The following is a 16,780-nucleotide window of genomic DNA, read 5'->3' as shown; positions in this document are numbered from 1 at the left end:
AAGCAAAAGTGTAAAGGCAACCTGAAAGGACAGCAGTGCTACCTGGTCCATTATAGAGGGCTTTTTAAAAGGGACCAATAAGCCATTGTTCATTTCAGCACATTTCAGAAAAAAATTATCGGGGACTTTTTAATGCATATAACTCACTGCCAGTGGCCAACCTAGACTTAACCCAAGGATACCAGGTGTGTACTATGAAAAGTAAACAATCTACTGCTTGTACCGCTTGAGATTTGAAAAGTATCTCAAATGAAACTGGATTAAACCCACACTGCATCATAGAAAAAGGTAAGTCCCTTCTCTTTTCCTTCAGGTTTTCTTCATGTGCTGTAAAGTGGTAGAGGAACGGGACACAGATCTGTGGTTTTGTTTTAAAATGAGCATATCAAGGTTAATTTTCAAAGCAGTGAACAGCTATGTGAGAATTTCCATACACGTGCTGCCTGTCAATCATCCCTACATACCTCCCAGAAAGTGGAAATGGTGCATTGCCCACAATGTATGCCAATATATCAAAGGAACCTGAAAGCCTGCTCAGTACCTCTTCCTTGAAGAGACAAACAAACTATAACTCAAGAGATGCAGATAGATTTCACTCATTTAATTAGATTTCTTAGTCCTTTGTATGAGCTAAACCATCTGCTATCCAAAGCAAAATGGCACAGAACTATAGAAAATTCCAGAATCCATAGCTCATTTCCCCTCCTACTTCATTTGCCTTCAAGACAAAAAAGCCAGAGAATGGTTCAAGGTCTTTGGCCCATCTTCTTCAGAGTCCGATTCAGCTGGAAAAAAAAACACACCCACATAATTACAAGAAGATTCTAGGGGAACACACACGTGTGTAACCTGAAGCTATTGCTCAATCAGGTGCTCATCTAGTGATATGCCCCAACTAATTATTCACCCAGCTAGCTTGTTGAGTGCAGCAAAGATGTAAATCTAACCCACTTACAGACACTACTGAGATGGAGAGTTTCCAGCAGCAGCTAAAAGCTCGTACTATCAATTTAAGCAGGAAAGGGATTTCAAGGGTGATTAGGTATCAAATCTGCAATGATAGGATTTCCCTAGAACTGTATCACTCTTGTCTGGCTTAATAACCTCCAGAGAAATCAAAGCATATCCTTATGCATTCCATACTATTAAAGTTAGGAAATCAATAATCAGTCTGAAGGTGGCTGCACACAATCTGCATCTATTGCTTCACTTTTTCCCTTCAAGTCTTCTCGTTTTTTGGGGTGCTTTTTAGAAATCTGAAAAATCTGAAATCTGTTCCCCTCTAGTCACCAAATTCCTTACTCTAGGTTACATATGACTAGTTCCTTCCAACTTTCTGAATGACTGATGTATGTTCTCCAGTGAACTAAGTCTGAATCTTTAATTATTATATTTTGGTTACGGAGAAAAAAAACACACTATTCCAGGTGATGCCCATCCAAAATCTAGAATGATACTTTTCCATCCCAGTCCCATGCTTACTGCTTCTGATAATGAGATTCAAAAGGGCACGAACAGTAGGAATGAAAAGAACAGGATGGCCATTGTCCTCACAGAATGCTCATTCTCTTGGAAGAGATCCCTAGATGGGTTCCTGATGCTTTGGTGACCTCTGCTGGGAAGCTGCAGCACCTTCATTACATAACCCTTTGCAAGCTGCAGGAGACACGAGGGTATGTAGCCTTTGGCGAACTCTTTACTCTCACAGAAGTATGGCAGCAACAGCTCCCGTGTCTCTAGCATTCATGGCAACGTTACTGAGAACGGATGCCCATTCACATTTCTCATACCAAAATGACAGCAAACCCACCCTTCTCCTGAAGCACCGGCTGAAAAGCTGCACAAGGATGTTTTACGTCACCTCTCAGATTTCTTAGCAACACTTTTTTTTTAGCCCATTCACTTAGTAGCTCACCTCCTCAAACTTATGGATCTGACGGATGAAGAAGTCACCATAGCGGCGAGCAACCTTTGTGTCTGCAATGTGGATCATGTCCTGCCAAGGGAGACAGAGAACAGTAAGGAACAGTCCATAAACTATTAACAGGGAAGTGCTGGGTATTATGTTTAATCCAGCCTGGAAATGGAACTATAGTTCAGATTTTGTTCCTCCATATCAAGAAAGAAAAGCCAGCGACTAAGCAGGCCTATGTGTTTTAACTAAAGTTCTCTCCATCTAAGATGGATCATTTGCCCTTGAATTTGTCCCTCCCATTAGATACCACCCATTTTAAAAAATGAAAAGAGATTATGGGGTTCTGGAAAAATGTTTTCCTACAGACCAGTTTCCAACCTGTAATGCAATACATATCTCAAAGTACTGTCTTTCTAAAACTTCAGAGATTAATATGAAGTATTAAGATTAATATGAGGTATGAAGCAGGGGAGGAAACCTTAATTTAACTACGTTAGTTGCATTTCAAAGAAAAGGATGAAAATTAAACAATATGAGAGGAAAAGAACTCTCTTTACTACCCTGGGCTAGGGGTGCACGATCCAGCATTCAGATACTGGTTAAACAGACAGATTCATATTACAGAATCCCAGATCAGATCCAGGAAGACAGATACTAATGAGCAGGATTAAACTGATTTCATCTGGTTTAATCCAGCAAACACTGCAGGCTGGCTTCTCCAAGCTTTTTCCCCCCAGGCATGGGGCGGGGGGGGGGGGAGGCAAGACTCTCCCCTTCGCCCCTGCCCGCATGGCTCCCCCAGGTGGCTCCTCTCCCACCCTCTCTGCTTGTTGCCCCCTGTTCCCTACTGGCCTCACACTGCTCTCTTGCCATGGAGTTTGCCTTGGTGCTTCAAGCCACTTTGTGCTGCTGCCCTCCTCCTGCTGCCTGCTTTTCTTTGCAAGGGCTGTGGATTCTCATCCTGCCTCCACCTCCAACCTCCGAAAGAGCCCTTCAAACGGCTGCTGGCCGCTTTTTAAATTCCATGTCTTCCCCACAGAGCCCCACACACCCTGCCTTTAGTTTGGGCTTCTCTGATTTACATTGGGGCTCTATGGTTTCACACTGGTTCCCTTGCCAGTTTGGTTCTGTTGGCCTTTGTTGGTTCAGCTTGCATTGGGAGCAGGGCTTGCACTGGGACTGGCTTTTGGCCAGGGATTGCCTTTGCTTAAGGGTTTTCTTTGCCTGGAAATATTTTCTCCATAGGAAACTTTGGGGAGTGGCTGGGAGCGCCTTGTTCAGGGGCCCACAGAACTAGACCCTGGGGCCAATCTTCCTGAAACTTGGGGGGTCTTTAGTGGACAGAAAAGAATAGGTAGCCTGAAAATTTGGCAGAATTTGCTTGAAAAATGCCCCCTAGCCTCCCAGATAGTTTTGTTTTCCTCACAGGGAATAATGGTTGGCTAAATGTGGGATTCTCTAATCTTACTGAACTGGATTAGTGAATCTGACCAGGATTTCATGGATGCTGAATTTTTATGGTATCCTTGATACCTAGCCGCTGGATTGAACAGGAGCTCTACCCTGAGCTCCTTAGACAAAAAGGGTGGGATAAAAGTGTAATATGCATCACCCATATGGGGAACATAAAGATTCAAGATATGGAAAAAGCAGGAACAGCGTAACCTTGAGAACAGTTACACTGTTCTAAGACCACTGACTTCAAGAGACTGAACAGGGTGTTACTTTGCTTAGGACTGCACTGTAAGTGCTCTCCAAGAAACACAGTTCATTTGAATACAAAACTTCATTTTTCCTTGTAAGAACAGGTGAAGTGATATGCACAGGACACACTGCACATACTATGAGAAAAGGAATCAATTTGATGATGGCATGTGTGTGCATTTTCCATTTAATAGTATGTAGCTACAGGAGACAAAAATGAAAAATTGGGCCAAGGAGGACAGCTAGGTTTCAGAGGGGAATGGAAAGCTTGGGGCAGGAGTTGAAGAATGTCTCACTTTGAATGTAAGCATATGGGGCTAATAATAGGGTATGAAAATGTACCTCTTGTGTTAGGCTGTATACAAATCAAGTGTATTTGACTGTCAGTGTTCATGTCAGCCTCTCACCCCTGCCTTTTTCAACCTCAGAATTCATTCCTACATATATGGAGAGCACATTTCTCTCCAATGAGTTCTAAAAACTGCACAGCTTGAATAATCTGGGCTTCCTACTGTGGATGGAGAGGTGACAGACCTTGTCAATGTAGAAATCCACCTCTGAGGCCGACTGGAACTCCCCATCCAGGGCAGAGATCCCACTTGTCCAGACCAGGTTCTTCATCTTGTGCTTAAAGACCAGCAACTGAATGCGGAACTCCTGCTCAGTGAGGTCTAGGAAGCCGGCCAGCTTGGCGACTGGCATAGTAGTGTAAAGCTTTAGGAAGCTGCGGATTGTGGACAGCTGGGCTTGCTGTTGAACTTCATCAGCAAAGACCTTCAGCTGCTGCAAGAAAGGCTCCTTGTGATAGTTGGGATGTACGTTGTCATAGTTGGGGACCACAGGCGAGAGGAACTTGGGGCAGGCGTAGCTAAAGAGCTCTTCATATACTTGGGGATCTCCCTTCTGCATGCGCAGCATCTTGTCCCCATACTTCTCTCTGAGCTGCAGGTGAATGCTTTCATCTATGCGCATAGGATACATAGTGAGTGCAATCGCCAGAAGGGCATGCATCTGTTCATTCTGCTTGTTAATCTGCAACACAAAAGAAGTTACATTAGAAACATTCACTTCTGCACCTTCTAGCATAACATAAAGATTAAGAGAGTGATGGAAGTCACTAGCTCAGGGGTAGGCATCCTTTCTTCCCTGAGTTCCAAAAACCAGCAGCATCTATCAACAAGCTGCAAGCAAAAAGCAAGGATAGAGACAAGAGCTGTACAGGGCCACACATAATGGGAGCTACCCATTTGAGGGTCCGAAAGATAATGATAATGATAGGCATAAGCCATGTCTGGCATCATCTCCTACGAAGCCAGCATCTTGGGGATTCACTGCTTGAGCCAAGAGCCAGCCCTGCGTGATAAGCAAAATGATGTGATGTGCCACTGTTCAGCATACATGATGGAGAGCTGCCTAACCCTGCTCTAGCTCTTTTGAACTCACCAGATGGTCTTCTCAGAGACAGAAAGACTAGCATGACACAATGCCTGAAATTCCACACTGAAAGCTGCCACTGGACATTCCACTTCAACACTTACTGTAGCTCTGCTTTTCTATGGTGAAAGACTTACATGCCTGAAACTGGCAATCCATTCAACAGTAGAAGTGCCAACAAACATGTCTTTGGATCATAACCCTTTTGTGGCCTTAGGCAAGCTATTATTTCTAAGTTCTTGTTCTGACATACACACCCATCTGCATCATGGAGAATACTACTACCACCATACTTTACAGGCTATGTTAAGGATAAGTGAGATGTAGGGGTGTGCTATTCGGGTTTCGCTTTGGGTAAAGTTACCCGAAGCGGACCCAATTCAGCAAGCCTCGGCATTCCCCAAGTGGGGCCAGAATGCTGGCCCCGCTTCAGGAATGCCGAAGCTAAGCTTACCGAAGTGATTGTTTAAAGGGCCCCGTTGCTGCTTGCAGCTGATAACCGCTGCCCAGCTGATAACCCCGCCGCCATCAGGTAAGTGGGTGGGGGTTGGAGGGGTCTCCCCAGCGTTGGGGGGGTGGAGGAGTCTCCCCGGGGGGGTGGAGGGTAGAGGGGTTGCCCCAGGGAGGGTGGTGGGTGTTGGTGGGGAGTTTCCCCCACTCGCTTCAGTATGTTCTGAATCTTCAGGGAGCATACCGAAGCGATTCCCGAAACCCGAATCCGAAGCGGCTTGCAAGAAAAGGTCATATTAATAAAAGGAAGTTTGGAAGGTGAAGTTGCTGGGGCCGATAATCAGCAGTCAACAAGAAGCTGGCTCCTAAAAAACTTTTAAGGAACAGCTTTCTGAATAAGTTTGGTGGCAGAGTACCAGGAAGCCTGTAGTCAAAAAAGATCAAGTAAAGAGATGATCAAAAAGTCTACAATAAGCACACAATGTAGCCAGGGAAATGGAAGTTACAATTAACATTTCCATGGGATGAACTGGAGAAGACAGATCCATGATTAGCTCTCTTCGATTTTCTTTAAGAGCTATTGTAACTCTTGATTTGAAACAGGGTATGATACTGCAGCAGGGTTTTAACCCTTCCCTTTGCATTCAGTGCCTGTGAACTATTTTAGACCCCAACAGGGGAAGGCTGTCTCTTTTCCCTATCAGAGTTGAAGCAGCTTGGATTTGCCAATTTCTCCAAGTGCCACTGCCCTAACTCAATCTCAGTTAATCCCTTAAAAACAGTGTTTCCGCCATGTTTCCTACTATATTAAAGGATGTAAACATTTTACGGTACCCTTAGTTAAGCCTTTTTTTAGTACAAATCTAATAATGTATTTCCTGCATGATGTCTAGTATGAACAACATGCCTGGGAAGAGGAAGGGACAACATCAGCAAAACTGAAGATTTCACCCAGCTGTTCTCCAGGTAAAGAGGACAGGAAAAGTGCCTCAGAGCATCTTACCATCTCATATTTGTAAGTGGTCCTCTGGAACATGCTCTTGGTCCTCTGAATGTACAGAAGAATATTGGCAAAGACACGGATAGCATCTTGGTAGCGTCGCATCATGAGGTATGCAAAGCCCACATAATAATAGGTGGTAACCTGGCACTCAGGCACTCTAGAATACATACTCTGGAAGGAGAAAGAAAGGGAAGGCAAATGAAAAACTCAGGAATTAATCCTTTCCAGACTCCAATGATAATAGCTTTCTTCCAAGGGGCTTGGTAGAAGAGCAGGGGTGCTATGTTCCTTCTATTACTGATGGCAGAGAGGCAGGGCCATCTGTGTAGTGATACTGAGGTGGTGCAGAGAACATCTTATGCTATGCATGGTAACTACTCTCTAATTTACAGTTTTATTTGGCTTTTTAGCCAACTTGAACAGTCGGAATTTTTAAAATAATTAATAATCAGCTACCTTCATCAGTCTGCAAAAAAAAGGTATCCTCCTACATTTCATGTGGACATGTAAACATATATACGTGATTAAGGAAAGAAGGATGCCACACGGTGCTGCAAAGTAACTATACTTGGCCATAGACACTGACAACATAGAAGCGCAGTGATTTTTTTAGCAACAGCTGTATCCTTTTTGACAAGAATATCCCACATAAGATTAGCTGGACTACTCCATTTGTATGCACATGCAATTTGATTTTAGTGCTAAGCTGTCCTCATACACTTGCTCTGCATGATTTATTTCTATCTGGATGCAAACTATAGTATTTTATTTAAAACAAATACTAGCTTAACAGCAGAGAAGATATGATTGGGAGGTAGTAGGTAAACATGGGGAATGTGACTTGGTAGTCACAAAGAAGGAACAAGTAATTTGTAAGATGTCTTTGATACATGCTTTTTGGTTCTGTCAATAGTACAGGACACTTATGAAGACATGGGTAGCATTGCATCAAGAAGCAAGCGTGTAATAATAGATGATGACTTGACATTCAAATACTTGAGACTGAGAATATACATGCTGGGAAACAGAGGGAAAGACAGAAGCTTTGGCTCCACTAAATACCACATGCTTGTTTTCAAATGCACATCCCCCAATGTTGAGTGTAATACCACACTCATTCCAGATTCCCCAAAGTTTGAGTCATGTACAGGTGCTAGTTGGAACTAAAGACAAACAGCCTTGTATGGTATCAACTGTTTGCACAAAGAACCTATAGGCAGTGTGTATATGTAGGAATAGGGATTTCATATTTGACACAAATGGCACCAAAGGAGGGAGCTGCATTGAGCCTCACCAGCTGCATAACTCCCTTTTGAAAACTAGAGTGTGGTTCAACATTAGGGGGATGGGGAGGGAACAGATAAGCTTTTCTTACAGGGCATATTCTTTTTCACATGCTATGCTAACTGAAGCCCTGACCTGAATGGCCCAGGTGAGCCTGACCTCATCAGATCTCAGAGGGTCAGCCTTGGTTAGTAATGGGATGGGAGACCTCCAACAAAGACCAGGTTGCAGAGGCATGCAACAGCAAACCACCTCTGATAGTCTCTTGCCATGAAAACCCCACCAGTGGTCGCCATAAGTCAGCTATGACTTGAGGGTACCACGCACACACATGCTAACTGAAACTGAAGAAAGGATTTCAGATTAGGACCTTTATTACCTTTTTGTTAAGTTCAATGTTCTCCAAAACTTTGATGGCCTGATAGTAATCTCCCAGCAGTGAATGGAGACGCAGCAGACCCACGAGACTGAAGTAGCCCAGCATCTTATACAGGGAATGGCGGCCATACTCTCCAGCCACGCTCTCAGGGTCACCTAGAACAAAACAAGGAGTGGTTTTAATTGGGGTTTGTAAGGGCACACTGTGACAGATATGATTATATCTGTTCCCTTTCTTTCCACATTACACTGGCTCATGACCAGGCAGAAACAGTAAAGAAGAAAATAATCTCCATATAAAACCAAACATTAATAACAACATAACTGGAATTATCCAAGTACAAAGACGTTACAATCAAGAACCCAGTGGCATAAGGAACAGAAATCTGTCACCGTTTTAAAAAATGTTGGTACTTCCACTGATGCCTTAGCTTCTTCCTTCTGGACAAACACCCCATTACCAATTCTAGCCAGTCTACAATAGCTACCAATCTCTGGCTCTATAGTTACTACTAGCAAGGTTTAGAATAGCAACTTCTCCTATTAATATACACTCACTTAAAAAGAGTCTTTTAACTATCTTTTTGAATGCAGGTAACAAACAATTAACCAGATCTATATTTACACATACCCATTTTTAATTGGGCAAACTTTAAAAAATGCTCAATTATGCAGCCCAATGTTGCAACCCTAAGCACATTTACTAAGGAGTAAGCCTCACTGAGCTTTGGGTCTTACTTCTGAATAACTTATGTTTGTGCAGCAATTCCTTAAGGGGAAACTAATCCACTTTACTTAATATTTAGATTGCATCCAATATGTTCAAAACCTAGCATTTCTTTCAGCCCAAGCTGTGTACAAACGAAGACCACACATTTAGATTTACTTAGCTCCCATAAACATAATGAGTAGAATTTAAATTAGAGTAACAGAGTTGTGGATTACGCTGTACCTATCAAGCAGATAAAAGGCCAAAAGAGTATCTGAGGGCCTCTCAATGCTGGCATTAAGAAGTAATCAAAGGACTCACAATAAATGTTTGTGAAATGATTTGGGCAGACCTTTTTGCAAGCCAACAAATATCACTGAGTTAGCCTAGCTCTGCAGTCAAACTGTAATTCAAGGAGTAAGATTGCTTCCCACTTCACAACATCCACCTTCCTCTTTTCATTACCTCCACTAGTGTAGACCTCTAGCTGTCGATTGATGTTGGATTTGTCCACTAGAGAATGCAACACATTCAGTACACTGTGGACATTCCAGATCTTGGGGTTTGAACGCAAGAAATCAATCTCTTCCTCAGACTTTTTGGCTGTTTTGCAGCGGTACTGACTGAAGGACTGGAACTGTCCAGGAAGATAAAAGTAACATATGAAAGAAAGCAGTACCACCATGTAAGAGCTGCCAATGGCAAGAACACAGGGGGAGAGGCAATTTTTATTTAACATAAATACCTAAAGCCTCCATAGACCAGGGGGAAAACTCCAGATTAAAATACAGTTTAGTTAACCGTTATGTTCTTTATTCAATATAAAAAGCAATTCAAGAACCTATGTTAACCAGACACTGAACTGTAGATACAGGAATTTGATGGGGAATAGACATACTATAGGAAGCCATAAAGAAAACAAGATGTGGAATATTTAATTATACAAGTCACCCAAAATTCCATAAAACAATCATAGATGTCCAATTTATAGGTCAGAGCACCAAGAGAGAGGTGAAGTGACAGCTGTCTTGGTGGTCCTTACGTAGGCAGAAGGTGGAATATAAATTTTGTTAAAGAAATAACTAAATAAATACAAAGTACAGAAGATCCCCATAAAAGATAACTGGCAGCTCTGTGGAAAGAACCACCTGATTTATGAGCCTTTAGTATATCTGTCCTGCATTTTCCAACATTATTATTAGCCATAAAGGATAAAAACATTTTTTTAACCTTAAAAAAGCAGGTTGAACAAAGAAACCTTGGAAACCAGCTATCATACCTGATAGATGAACTCATCAATGATATCCCAGAGCCACTGATTGGGCAGTTCCAGGGGAGCTGGGCCATCTGCATCTATAGAACGCAGGAACATATAGAATGAGACAGAGCACTGGGAAGCAAATTTTCACGTCACAGTTTAAATCAGTAAAGAAGCATTTTTATATGGTGTTTAAATACAACAATAGCAGAAGCCAGATGGATGTCAAATAATAAAGAATTATAATGGTAGAAAATATGCAAAGGAGAAAGGGCATATTAAGGGAATGGAAACTTTAAACTTTGGGTTGCTAAGTTAATTAAGCTAAACAGGAGTGGACAACTTTTGGGGGTCTTGTGCTGAAAAAAATGCAATGTCCACTTGTGAAAGATTGTGGATTGGCAAACAAGAGTGGGAAAGAAGAGATGAGAGTTGTACTTGACCAGTCAAACTACATATGCTGAATATAGATGTTTTAAAATGAGAGTAAGGGCTGAAATAAAGCTACTTTCAAAATGTCTATATGAAATTTCAGTGGTTTTGCTTTCAATGCATGCTCTTGGGAATATGACTGCAAAATACGACTGTGATAAGGTTTTTCTGTGAGCAGAGTGTTAAAAGGGGCACAAGGGCAGCAGATAGAGAATTTACACTTCAACTTTCACTCACACAACCACCACATTACAAATTCTAGCTTTAAACAACTATAACTATACAGGAGGGGACCCTTCCTCGGGATTCTGTAGGATTTCAGACAAACTTTCTGCCTCTGAGCTGTCTAAATTGCTGCTGAGCAAAACAGTCAGGCATACAGGGAACTATCAAGCTCTGATCTGGTATAGTCCTACTGCACTGGTTATTGTATGTCTTATGCTGTCTGATGGAATTTTTAAAAAACATTTTGTAGTAGACTGCCTTGAGTTTCAGCAAGAAAGTCAGGTGATAAACGAAGCAAATAAAAGAAAGTATATAAATATATCCCTGCTTTTGGAGACACTGGTAGTTCAGTTCTAGTAACTCACTGAGAATATAGTTGAATAGATTGCAGTAGTTGTAGTAAGATTCAAATCTCTGTTCCAAGGATGGACCACCCTGCACAGAAAATAACAACAGTAGAGGAATTGTTCAGTTGTCCAGGCTTCAAGGAATACAGTGCATACAAAAAACGACACATGGCCATATAGATGAATAGAGCTATGGAAACAGCAAATTTGCTTCATCCAGAAAAAAAATATCAATCTGATACTCACACTGACTTTAGCATAGATGTGCCTATAATACAGTTCTTTGTACAAAATCAGGAAGACTGCATCTACAGAGGAAAAAGCAGACAAGCGTGTTGGTAAATCAAGAGTGTGGCCAGTTTCTCTCACGACAAAAGAGAGAGGAAAGCATTCTTCTCAAAATGTAATTCAAAGATTCTATGAGCCAAGAAGAAGCAAGTTGCTTGAACTCCCATGCTACATTGACCCCAACAGAGCAATCTTAAGCAGAGTTACTCCAGTCTAAGCCCATTGATTTCAATGGGCTTAGACAGGAGTAACTGTTTAAGATTGTGCTGTAAGTATCTAAATAATGCCCAGCAGGTGCTTTGGATCTCTTCCATCACCATCTTTTCTCACTATTTGTAGTCAGATTAAGTTCAACTGACCACTGCAATATACACGGTATTACTAATGTGACCAAGTATTCTCAAACACAATCAGCAGCTTCCAGTTAAAGTTACACAACTTTACCAACAAAGCCAGCAAACATACACATATCAAAGCAATTTCTGTAAGTAAGGTTCATCATGTACGTTCTTATAATAACATAATAATAATAATAATATTCAATTTATATACCACCCTTCAGGACAACTTAATGCCCACTTAGAGCGGTTTACAAAGTATGTCATCATTATCCCCACAACAAAACACCCTGTGAGGTGGGTGGGGCTGACAGGGCTCCAGATAGCCATGACTAGCCCAAGGTCACCCAGCTGGCTTCAAGTGGAGGAGTGGGGAATCAAACCCAGTTCTCCAGATTAGAGTCCCGCGCTCTTAACCACTACACCAAACTGGCTCTCTTATGGTCTGAATGATCCCATTCTTACTTAAGTAACATCAGAATATATCAATTAGCTGCTAAGGCTGCAATCCTATACATATTTACTAGGGAATAAACTCCATTGCTCACAAGGACTTACTTCCCAGTAAACATGCATAAAAGAGGGATTCTTGCTAGTTACAGGAAGAAAATTGTCATATAGGTGAAAGGCTAACAGTTAATCAATAGGTTTCCCATTTCTAAACTTTAAATAAGCAGTTTTTGTCCAAGTACAACATGCAGACTATCAGAAAACTAAGTAATGTGGGAGAGGGCTTCAGTTTAGTTCATCCAATAAAGACACAAACTTTGTAAATTGTTTGGCTGTACCTGCCCAATAGCACAGCACCTATTTTGTCACAGCGAAATAAAAAAATTCTTAATCTGAAGGCTGGCAAAGACATCAGATAACCAGAGAGTTCATTAAGGGACAGAATACTATGACATGGAAATTTTTCCACATGTGGCTGCTGACTGTGGCAAACAAGGCAGGAGGACAAGATAGGGAAAAAACACATCCACCAACCTGATCCACATTGAACTAGAGGAGTCAAGCTCAACTCAGCTTGTCTCTGAGCATCTTCATGTCAACACAGTTTTAAAAATATGAACAGTTCCAATGCAAAACAAAGACTGCAGCAAATCCCTTCTGTAGAACCACCATTTATTTTCCCTGTTCAACAAAACAGAAGACAGAAAATACATACCATTCCCAACCTGTGGAGCAATAGCTTCAGCCTCTGGCCATGGTGTGTTTTTAAAGAATCTTTCTGTCAGTTTGGTCCAGCTGCAACACATAGGCAAAACAGTGTTTAGTGCCTCACTCTTCAATACCCGAGAGATTAAAGTGCAAGATAGGCAGCAATGGTTAAAATCGTATCTATTTCAACTTGCTTTCCCAACTTCTTTGCATCCCTCATTTTCTTGAAAAAAATACATCCACAATCTGTAATAGCAGAGAACAAAGTTGGGCGCAAGTTTTCCAATCTGTGAAAACTGAACAGTCCTCAAAGCAGAAGAGTGGGAAAGACAGAATTTCCATACCCTTCTTTATCAGGGGCCATAATCTACAAACTCCCAGATTAACATTTCTAATTAAAAGGATTCCATGAAGAAGAACTGAGAAAAAAAATTTACCTGAGAATTTGGGAGAAAAGTGTCCACAATACTGCTCTGGGCAGGATCAATACCAGTGCAATCCTACACAGAGTTTACGTCTATTGATTTCAGACAATAATAACTCTGCATAAATCTGCACTCTAAGGAGAGCGCTTATTTTCAAGCTAAGCTGTTGTGAGTATTCAAGTTCCTCTTCCCTGTCAATTATGTGGTCTCTCCCAACTGTTAGTAGTATTAGATAATAACAATCAATATAGTTGTGATCCCCTACTTTCTTCAACAAGACTGAAGCCGTACCTGTTTTCATAAATGTCTTGGATCTCATATACTTTCTGGTCAATGACATCACTGGACACACGACTGGCCTGCAGCTCATATACTTTCTGATCAATCAGATCAGATACAGTCTTATGAAAATACTGGATAAAGTTTTTAATCACTTCAGGGATCACCTGGTAAGTTTGCTGCTCATATTGTCGTTCGTAAGCTAGATCCTGTTTTGGATCTCCTGTCAGATACAAGATAAACAGCAGTAATATTAAAGTTACTGAAAGGTGGGAGAAAATATTCTAATTAATAGAGGAACATGCAAGAAATGGCAGCACTCTTATCTCATTCCTTCCTCTGGCTCCATGTACCTCTTTTCCACACTAGCTGCAACTCCACTATCTTCCTTCCTCACCTTCTCATCTTCTAAATGGAGATGGCCACTGCTGGATACTATTTTGTATTGCTTTGATAACCAAAAATGCCACCTGAACTGGGAAGGGTGGTGATGATGTTTACATATATGCAAAGATTCTTGTTTACGTGGCATGGGGCTACCCCCATATGCTCTTCTCTTTTTTTTTTTGGCAGTCTTGAAATGTCACCACAGCAGGTCCTGTGGTGCATTAAAAAAAATCCACATGGGAGCCAACTATTGATTATTACATAAAAGGATCTTTTTTGCCTTAATTATTGGGGGGGGGGAATAGGAAAAGTGTTCATTTGTGCTATAAATAAGGACATAAGAAATCCAGACTTGAAAGGCTCCCGTCACTTTAAAACCTTCCCTCCTTTTAATGCATGTTTTACTTAATTTTTCCAAAAATTCACATATGTATCAAGAAAAAATGCAAGAGCTAGGGTTGCCAACTCTTGTTTGGGAAATTCCTTGAGATCTGAGAGCTGTGCCATGGGAAGGTGAATGGGGGAAGGCTGCTCAGTAGGGATTTGATCTCTGTAGTATACCACAGAATCCACCCTTAGAAGCTGCAACTTCCTCCAGAACTAATCTCTGTAGCCTGTAGAATTACAGACTGTAGCTGTAATTCTAGGAAAACCCCAGGCTCCATCTTGACAAAGCCTACAACAACCCCTACAAGGGAGATACCATTAAGTATCAAGAACATTTTTTTAGTTCCTGAGCCACTGCATTTGAAATTCAAATGCAAAGACTAGGCTTTTTTCCATGTATGCCATCAGAGAGAGCAAGAGAAAGAGAGGTCACGTATCTTACAGTTGCATACAAGTTATATTTACATATAATAATAAATTGGAGGGGATAACATTTTAAGGGGGTCATAGTACATTGAGGGCCATCTTCCTTTCGATAAAATATGGTAAATACATATTTCAAATTAAAACGTACGCAGGTCAAGGAGCCCATAGTGTCTTAACGTACAAGACTGCAAACCTGCTAACAATTTAGGGTGGCTTTCCCAGACCTTTCCTCCCTATTATTAAGTACTAAAAAACTCCAAAAAAGATGAAAGTGTTAAGGGCAACAATCAAGCATAAAAAAATAAACAAATTTAACACTTTAAAAAGGGTTACAAAACTAAATACAGAACAAAGATTGTTTCTTTTAGTAGTAGCCTAAGCTGGAAAATTTCAGCAAATGCATATTCTTTGGTTTATCATGGAACTCTGACACAGAAGCTTCAACTATGAAAATTCTCCAAGGAAATTCTACACAATACAGATGGGCTCTAGCATTTAATAAAAGCTTCAGGCCACATACATCCAAGGGGAAATCACTTGGACCCCACCAACCCCACTAAAGAATCGCCTCAAGGCAGCACCACTTTCTCCGACATGACATCAAGGACTCACCTGTATGCATATCATAGTCACCTGGATAAGAATAGGGATCATAGGAGCCCTGAAAACAGAGAAAGTCGAAAAGTCAGCCCAGTCGGACCCCACCCCCATGCAAGGAAGTCTCCGGAAACGTTTGGATTGCCAGCTCTGAGCTCTCAGCAAGAAATAATGCCATACATTCCACCTTCCCAAAAAGCCATTTTTTCCACGGGACTAGTCTCTATCGTCTGGAGATCAGCGGGAGCTCTTCACGCCCCACCGGACCCAGCCCTGCCCAGAGCCCTCCCATAGCTGGGCCCCCACCCGGCTACTTCAACTCTCTAGGCCAGCAAGACCAGTCAAGGCAGGTTGGGGCTTCCATTCACCGACCAAGAAACCGGCCAGCAAGTGGGCGCTGCGAGTACCTCATCGTAATCATCCATCGGATAAGACATGCCGAGGCCTTACAAGGTAAGAAAAGTGAGCCCGCGCGGTAAGGCAGCCGACAGAAACCGGAGCGTTGCGGCAGAGAAAGTGCTCCGACTAGCAACAGTCTAATTTCCTGTATTAGCCGGAAGTATGTGTAGGCATGTTTCGGGCAGGAACAAAAAACTAGATGTTAAGGGTTCCGAAGATTAAAATTGGTTTGTTTGGGAAGAAGTTTGTTACGGGGAGGGGGGTGTTGCTAGCATGTCGTATTCTTGGATTAGAAGGGTTACATTACATGGAGTGAGAATGGGGCCTGAATCAGGCTGTCAATTGGGGCTCCAGGGTTTCATTAAAAAAATTTCTCAGGAAAAGAGTAGATACATAAATAATTACAATATTTAAAACCTTTAGATTAAAAATCGAAACAAAAAAAGCTGTGCCCCTGTGGCAACGCAGTGGAGCAGGTTCAGGATGCAATGGGTGTACCTTGCTTGGGTCACCCAAATGCCTTGACCTGGCCCTGCATGGGGCTTTTTTCCTGCATAAATATGAATCAAATTCCATTGTGGACCAGCTCCATAGTTTTTTTTTTCATTTTCTGGTCAAGGAAGCATCTCTCTTTTTTTTCTTTCTCTTCTAACTACTTAATAACAATGTCTAGTTTCTGTCTTTTTGACAAATCATGTAATATAAAAAGAGTGAAATGTAGCATTCATTCCTGCCAGTTGGACTGAGAAGAGACAGGAGCAGGGAGTTTTCCCACCTACTCTTCATGCATGTGACAAAGTGGGCTGGGGCTCAGGATACCTTAGGTCACGTTAAATAAAGTCGTTGATCTTTAAAGCGCAACAAGATTCTTGGTTCTTTTCTCTTGGCCTTTATCATTCTGATTTATATACAGAACCAGGGCATTGTGTGTGTGTGCGCATGTGCGTGCGCACATAT

The 16,780-nt window shown here is 41.7% G+C and overlaps 1 protein-coding gene across 2 annotated transcripts; it reads right to left on the bottom strand.

Moving 5' to 3' along the window:
• Positions 1-586: 586 nt before the first annotated feature.
• Positions 587-15,946, bottom strand: EIF3L (eukaryotic translation initiation factor 3 subunit L). Of its 2 annotated transcripts, XM_054989209.1 has the most exons (13): positions 15,832-15,946; positions 15,440-15,488; positions 13,640-13,850; positions 12,931-13,010; positions 11,386-11,447; positions 11,158-11,227; positions 10,157-10,230; positions 9,343-9,514; positions 8,170-8,324; positions 6,507-6,677; positions 4,154-4,651; positions 1,916-1,996; positions 587-785 (listed from the first exon to the last, which is right to left on the bottom strand). In XM_054989209.1, exons 1-13 carry the CDS (start codon positions 15,859-15,861, stop codon positions 747-749), a joined length of 1,692 nt encoding a protein of 563 aa, XP_054845184.1. In that variant the 5' UTR covers positions 15,862-15,946; the 3' UTR covers positions 587-746. The 2 variants fall into 2 exon arrangements, with proteins under 2 accessions (XP_054845184.1, XP_054845185.1); XM_054989210.1 differs by lacking the exons at positions 12,931-13,010; positions 15,440-15,488; positions 15,832-15,946 and having other exon boundaries at positions 13,640-13,718.
• Positions 15,947-16,780: the final 834 nt, after the last annotated feature.

Source organism: Eublepharis macularius, chromosome 9 (assembly GCF_028583425.1).
Source record: "Eublepharis macularius isolate TG4126 chromosome 9, MPM_Emac_v1.0, whole genome shotgun sequence".
In the NCBI taxonomy this organism is placed as follows: Eukaryota; Metazoa; Chordata; class Lepidosauria; order Squamata; family Eublepharidae; genus Eublepharis; species Eublepharis macularius.
Note: the sequence above shows the minus strand (reverse complement) of the source record. Positions and strands in the feature narration are given on the sequence as shown.